Source organism: Lepidochelys olivacea, assembly GCF_965140295.1.
Source record: "Lepidochelys olivacea isolate rLepOli2 genome assembly, chromosome: 24".
Taxonomy (NCBI): Eukaryota; Metazoa; Chordata; order Testudines; family Cheloniidae; genus Lepidochelys; species Lepidochelys olivacea.
Window position 1 is genome coordinate 17,160,561 of NC_140434.1, and position 7,905 is coordinate 17,168,465.

At 46.1% G+C, this 7,905-nt stretch overlaps 1 protein-coding gene across 1 annotated transcript; it reads right to left on the reverse strand.

Moving 5' to 3' along the window:
• Window positions 1-4,174: 4,174 nt before the first annotated feature.
• On the reverse strand, window positions 4,175-5,113 carry LOC311512477 (chemerin-like receptor 1; the record flags this gene model as incomplete). The annotated part of the gene is made up of 1 exon (XM_084613689.1): window positions 4,175-5,113. The coding sequence occupies one exon, from the start codon at window positions 5,111-5,113 to the stop codon at window positions 4,244-4,246; it is 870 nt and encodes a 289-aa protein (XP_084469815.1). The 3' UTR covers window positions 4,175-4,243.
• Between the last annotated feature and the right edge of the window lie 2,792 nt (window positions 5,114-7,905).

Genomic DNA, 7,905 nt, shown 5'->3' on the forward strand with positions numbered 1-7,905 from the left:
AATCTGAGTCTGCAAAGCCTCTGAGGCAGCCAGCTCCGTGCAAGCCTCAAGCACCTCGGCTCAGCTTTGGAGCCTCTCGTGACGAAGGGTCTGAGATCCCGTCTGCAGAGACAGTCACCCACATCCGGGGCAGCCACAGCCCCAGAGCAGGAGCTGAGCTGCAGCCGCATTGTTGTGGAAATTCAGCCTGTTCACACCTGGACTCACACTAGTCTGCAAACCCTCCAAGGTGGCCAGCTTGGTGTAAGCCTCAAACAGCCCCGCTCAGCTCTGGGGTCTCTCATGAAGTAGGGCTGGAGATCCCATCTGCAGAGACGATTACCCACATCCAGGGCAGCCCAAGAGCAGGAGCTGACCTACGGCCGCATCATTGGAAAAATTCAGCAAAATTCACACCCGGATATGCTGGGTTGGGAGTGATTTGTGGGTGGGCCGCCATTCACCTCTGGTCCTCCTTGAACATCCTGGAGAGAGCTTTGCTGGAGGGGGTGGATCGTGAATCTCTCACTTAGTTAGCGTGAGCCACACAATGGATGTGTGGCTCACGCTGATGGATTTCTTGGGCGCTGGAGAGCAGGCAGCGACATAGCGAAGGGCGAAACCTGCGTGAATTTTGGCCAGGAATAACAGGATTCATTGAGACACTGGTATAAAAAACCACTGTGACGAGGTTCCCAGCATGCACACTATACTGTGGGACCGCTGAGCCCTCTGTCCCACCAACCTGCCGTATCCCTCTCACACTGTGATTCTGTGTCAAGTTAAAACCTCTGGCAGGCCCTGCACTTCCACAGCCATCCCCAAGCAGGGACACACCCAGCTGAGTTCCACGAATGACCTCCCAGCCACTCATGAACCATCAACAGGGAGGCTCCAGTCAATTCCTCCTGGCTCCCTGGCCTTGCAGCCCATAAATGTACCATCCTGCACTGGTCAGAAGCCTGGCCAGTGTAAGTTCATTGCCCAGTCTGTGCCTCCTTCCATGTGGAGAGCACAAACACCAGCCTCTGTCCACCGAGCTAAGATTTCCCAAGCACTTCAACCACACACACAGTTTTAGGTAGAATATAAAACAGGTTTATTAACTACAGACAGATTGAAAGTGATTATACGCCGCGATTATAAAGATCACAATTGGTCACCCAAGAAGTAAAAGGAAATTCGCCATCTGAGTTCTACAAACTAAACAGGATTTGAATTAAGCCGTGTCTCACCCTGGCAGACGGGACAAGCAAGTGACACATCCTCAGTGAACAGGCTGGGCTTGTCTTCCAGCCGGATACCAAAGTTCATATTGATATGACCGTGGTGAATATGGGGGCTCCAGGGTGCTGTTTTGAGGTACAGAGTGCCACATCCACACATTTTATTTAAAGTCCCCAGTATTTTGAACACCTCCTCACTCCATTGGTTTCAGTAATAGAGCTAGATATTTCTGGTTTGCTGATACTTTTGGTGGAGTTTTGTAGCATCGCCGACTCTTACAATTTCATTGCGACATTCGCCATGTTTGTCATTTTCCTGCAAGCCCCAGATCCCGGAACCAGATGATTAGGTGGGAATTTGAGCTTTCGCTTCTTATTTTTTTGAGGTAAATTTCCAGCTTTCGTTTTTGCAGAGAAAAGTCTGACATGCCCTCTCCCCCCCCGCCAAAAAAAAAAAAAACATACAGCAAAAAAGAGGAACCCAAATGTCTTTCTTTCCAAACCAATCTCATTATGTGTTAGGGGGTGGCTCATGGGGTTTGAAGGCTCGGGTTTGACAGTGAAGACACAGGGCTAGATTTTTAAAAGTGGCTAAGGGAGTTAGCTGCCAAATTCCCATTGAAGTTAGGAGTGAAGCACCTAACTCACATAGGTGCTTTTGAAAATCTCACCAGTAGAAGGTTAAGTTGATTCAATTACATCATGCAATGCCAGACAGCTAAAAAGTGACATTTTAGTTCTTATATAAAAATGCTAGAAGTTTAAATAATAAGATGGGTGAACTTGAGTGCCACGTATTAAATGAGGACATCGACATAACAGGCATCGCAGAAACTTGGTGGAATAAGGATAATCAATGATGTAATGGTGTAATTGAGGATAATCAATGAGTAATACCAGGGTACAAAATATATTGGAAGGACAGAACAGGACGTGCTGGTGCGGGAGCGGCACTATATGTGAAAGAAAACGTAGAGTCGAAGTAAAAATCTGAAATGAACCAAACTGTATCATAGAACCTCAATGGAGAATAATTCCATGCCAAAATAATACAGAGTAGGGATATATTACTGCATATAAGGGTGAATATAACTGAACCGCTTGGTAATAGTGAGAATAATATAATGGACTTCAACACCCCCGTGGCAGAGGAAACATCACAACAGCCCACCACGGTAGCATTTAATTTCAGAAAAGAAAACTGCACAAAGACGAAGAAGTTAGTAAAAAAGAAATGAAAAGGTCCAGTGCCAAAAGTGAAATCCCTGTAAGCTGCATGGAAACTTTTAAAAGACACCATTATAGAGGCTCAACTTAAATGTATCCCCCAAATTAATAAACATAGTAAGAGAACCAAAGAAGTGCCACCATGGGTAAACAGCAAACTAGAGAAGCTTTGAGAGGCAAAAAGGCATCCTTTAAAAAGTGGAAGTTAAATCCTATTGAGGAAAATAGAAAGGAGTATGAACTCTGGGAAATGAAGTGTAAAACTATAAATAGGAAGACCAAAAAAGAATTTGAAGAATAGCTAGCCAAAGATGCAAAAAGTAATCTGAATTTTTTTTAAGTTTATCAGAAGCAAGAAGTTCCCTCACCAAAGACTCTTAAGCAAAGTAAGCTGTTGTGAGATTAGGGGGAAAGTCCTCTCCTGGATCAATAACTGGTTAAATGATAGGAAACAAGGGTAGGAACCAATGGACAGTTTTCAGAATGGAGAGAGGTAAATAGCGGTGTCCCCCAGGGGTCTGTACTGGGACCAGTACTCTTCAGTTATTCATAAATGATCTGGAAAAAGGGGTAAACGGTGAGGTTGCATCATTTTCAGATGATACAAAACTACTCAAGATTGTTAAGTCCAAAGCTGACTGCGAAGAGCTACAAAGGGTTCTCACACAACTGGGTAACTGGGCAACAAAATGGCAGGTGAAATTCCGTGTTGATAAATGCAAAGTAATGCACATTGGAAACCATAATCCCTACTATACATAGAATCATAGAATCATAGAATATCAGGGTTGGAAGGGACCTCAGGAGGTCATCTAGTCCAACCCCTGCTCAAAGCAGGACCGATCCCCAATTAAATCATATACAATGATGGAGTCTAAATAGCTGTTACCACTCAAGAAGGTCAGGCTTGACAAAGGCTTTTTAAGGTCAGGCTTGACAAAGCCCTGGCTGGGATGATTTAACTGGGAATTGGTCCTGCTTTGAGCAGGGGGTTGGACTAGATGACCTTCTGGGGTCCCTTCCAACCCTGATATTCTATGATTCTATGATTCTAAGAAAGAGATCTTGGAGTCATTGTGGACAGTTCTCTGAAAACATCCACTCAATCTGCAGCGGCCATCAAAAAAGCGACTAGAATGTTGGGAATCATTAAGAAAGGGACAGATAAGATTGAAAACATCATATTGCCTCTATATTAATCCATCAAAAAAAAAGAGATATTGGAATTGGAAAAGGCTCAGAAAAGGGCAGCAAAAATTATTAGGGGTATGGGACGGCTTCCATAGGAGGAGAGATTAAGAAGACTGGGACTTTTCAGCTTAGAAAAGAGACAACTACGGGGCGATATGTTAGAGCTCTAAAAAATCCTGACTGGTGTGGAGAAAGTAAATAAGGAAGTGTTATTTACTCCTTCCCATAACACAAGAGCTAGGGGTCACCAAATGAAATTAATAGCCAGCGGTTTTATAGAAATAAAAGGACTTATATAAACTAATAAAAGGAAATATTTGTTCACACAACGAACAGCCAGCCTGGGAAACTCTTTGTCAGGGTTATATTATGTTATATTCTCATTGACTCTCAGCGAGATTCACCCCTTCACCTTCTCTTTGTTAAGCTAAATAGACTGCGCTCCTGGAGTCTCTCACTGTAAGGCAGGTTTTCTAATCCAGTCATCATTCTCGTGGATCTTCTATGAATAAGGCCAAAAAATTTACTTGCTAAAAAAAGAATTTGGGGATCAAGAGGAAGTTACATGTCCCAGCGAACAGAATTCTTTCTCCATGCAAATATCGACAATTCCATCCATTTCACGATTCAGCCAGCTCCGGCCCCGAGTTGTCGGTTGTTTGGGAGTTGCGTCCACATTGCCGGTACCTCAGAAACTCTTCCTCCATGGTGAGGTAGAAGATGGGGTTCAGGCAACTGTTGAAATACGTCAGGACACAAGCAAAAGCACTTCCCATGCCCAGAATAGGCAGAGGGTACTTAGCTGAGATCTGCAGGAAGGAGAAGACGTGATACGGCAGCCAGCAGAGGAAAAAGGCTGGGATCAAGCCAAGAAGGATCTTGAGTGGCTTGGTGGATTGGATCAGCCTGTTCCTTCTCGTCCTGGCAGCTAGAACGATGTAGAATGTTGGGATCAAGATCAAGGCTAATGGGATCAGAAACCCAACCAGGAACTGGATCGTAATGGCGGCCTTCACCCTCCCTTCATCTGGATGGAAATGCATTCTGGTTCTGGAACGTGAGAAGAGGAATTCCAATAGATCACCGTACCGCACGCTAAACCCAAGAGACAGGGCCCACATGCCCAAAACCATAAGGAAAGCCAGTTGGGGTGTGCGGTGGTTCCAGGCCCACTCAGGGCGTGCCACGAGGATGCAGCGATCGACACTAAGGGCCGTGAGGAGGAAGGCACTGGAGAACATGTGGAAGGAGGAGATGGTGTTGCTCAGACTCTTAGCCCAGTCTAAGTCCAGGATGAAAATGGAAATGAATCTGAGAGGCAGGAAGACAATAAAGATGAAATCGGTCATGGCCCGGTTCCAGAACCACACGGCACTGGTCGTACTCTCCACATGGCAGCAAGCGATGAAGAAGACGTAGCCGTTCAAGAGCACCCCAGCAAGGAAGACCACAGCACACAGCACCAGGAAGAGAACTAAGAAGAACCCCATTCTTGGAAGAGGTGCAGTCACAATATCCCCTCCTCCTCCTCAGGGATCAGCTGGGACAGCGCAGACGTTGTACTGAGTAAAGGAAGGAAGAGCAATGAGCAAAGGGCTCATGGACAGAAAGAATCAGCTGCAGAGTTTATAATTTCCTTAGAGTTTATAAACTCCCCAGATCCTGAGCTGAACTAAGATAGGATCAAATCCTTGTAGGCCAATGGCACCAATGGTTTGAAGATCTTTGGAGCATAGAGCCAGAGGCTTAGAAGGGGACCGCAAGGGTCATATCTTCTAACCCCCTGACAAGATACAGGACTTGTGTCTATTCTCTCCCGCAATGTTTTTTGTTTTGCCCCGACCTCTGACAACAGGCCCCGTAAATAATTTCAACTGGTTCTAACAGGAGCAGATGAGGGGACAGGATGTGGGCTGCCGGAAGGGGGGTGATCCAGGGGACAGTGGTGTGGGGGGTAGGACAGGAGATCCAGTGAGGAAGCTGGAGGGTTTACCTCATTTTCTTACCCGTGACTTGGGGGGATGCAACGTCTCAGAGTCGACCCCCGTCCAAGGTCCCCAACGCGATGCTTGCAGCTCTCCCAGACTGGCTCAGCCCGGAGGAGGAAGCTGTTCATGTGGGGGTGTATATGGGGTGGGGAGAACAATGAGTGGCAACCACAGGATGTGGCTGGGTCTGAATACTTCTGCAAAATCTGGAAGGCCTCTGGCACCCACAGCTACATGCAGATGTTATGCAAACCATAAGGTCCTGTTAGAATATTCATATTCAGGCCTGCCTGCAAAGGCCTATACTTTAGGAACTTAGGTGTATTTTTACCACTTAGCTAGTTACAGAGGTATAAAAACAAACAATCAAAATTACAGTCCACCTGTATGTGGGACTTGTCTCTCTAGAATAATTCATTAATGATCTGGAGGATGGCGTGGATTGCACCCTCAGCCAGTTTACAGATTACACTAAATTGGGAGGAGTGATAGATAGGCTGGAGGGTAGGGACAGGATACAGAGGGACCTAGACAAATTAGAGGATTTTGCCAAAAGCAATCCAATGAGGTTTAACAAGGACAAGTGCAGAGTCCTCTACTTCGGACGGAAGAATCCCATGCACTGCTACAGACTAGGGACCGAATGGCTCGGCAGCAGTTCTGCAGAAAAGGACCTAGGGGTTACAGTGGATGGGAAGCTGGATATGAGTCAGCAGTGTGCCCTTGTTGCCAAGAAGGCCAACGGCATTTTGGGATGTATAAGTAGGGGCATTGTCAGCAGATCGAGGGACGTGATCCTACCCCTCTATTCGGCATTGGTGAGGCCTCATCTGGAGTACTGTGTCCAGTTTTGGGCCCCACACTACAAGAAGGATGTGGAAAAATTGGAAAGCATCCAGTGGAGGGCAACAAAAATGATTAGGGGACTGGAATACATGATTTATGAGGAGAGGCTGAGGGAACTGAGATTGTTTAGTCTGCAGAAGAGAAGAATGAGGAGGGATTTGATAGCTGCTTTCAACTACCTGAAGAGGGGTTCCAAAGAGGATGGACCTAGACTATTCTCAGTGGTAGGAGATGACAGAACGAGGAGTAATGGTCTGAAGTTACAGTGTGGGAGGTTTAGGTTGGATATTAGGAAAAACTTTTTAACTAGGAGGCTGGTGAAGCACTGGAATGCATTACCTGGGGAGGTGGTGAAATCTTCTTTAAAGGTTTTTAAGGTCAGGCTTAAAAAAGACCTGGCTGGGATGATTTAGTTGGGGTTGGTCCTGCTTTGAGCAGGGGGTTGGACTAGATACTTCCTAAGGTCCCTTCCAACCCTGATATGCTATGATTCTGTGACAGTCTGAGACCTTGTTCTTAGGCTAAGGCCTTTGGCTAAGCAGCAGGGGTAGCCATAAGCTGGGAAGAGAATGGTCATGTCCTCCAATCCCAAACCAGTCACATTGAAATAAGGGTGTATTGGGCTGTTAGGAAGACAATCCTGTCCTGATAGTGCCCATCACCACCACATCAAGATGGTTAAAGAAAACTTAGTTTGACAGCATCCTGTCTGGCAAGAAATAACTTCTCAGTGGTTGTTGCTATGAAACCCTCATTTCTGCATGTTTTATCTTTATGGCCCCCACTTTTCTATTGGTCGGTCGGTGTAACAGCGTCACCCGGGGGCGGAGGGGAAGGGGTGTTTCCACATCCCCGAGCGACGTAGTTGCACCATTATATGTTGCCTAGTGTAGACCCAGCGAAAGGGAAGGGGACGGGGTGACGCGATTACCAGTTTCTGACCAGCACCTGACTTGCACGTGTGCTGCCATCTGCTGGCCTGGTGCTTTTACTGCCATCGTCAGCCCTGCGCCTTTGGATACCAGTCTGTAGCAGTGGGTCCCAACCAGGGGTACGTGTACCACCGGGAGTACGCAGGGGTCTTCCGTGGGGTACATCAGCTCACCTAGATATTTGCCCAGTTTTACCACAGGCTACATAAAAAGCACTAGCGAAGTCAGTAGAAACTAAAATTTCGAACAATGACTTGTTTATACTGCTCTACATACTGTCCACTGAAATGTAAGTACATTTATGTTCCAATTTATTTATTTTATAACTATATGCTAAAATGAGAAAGTAAACTATTTATCAGTCCTCGTGTCCTGTGACACTGGTATTTTCATGTCTGATTTTGTACAGAAGTAGTTTTTAAGTGATGAGACACTTGGGGTACACAAGACCAATGAGAGTCCTGAAAGGGGAACAGTAGACTGGAAAGATTGGGAGCCACTGGTCTGTTGGGTCTT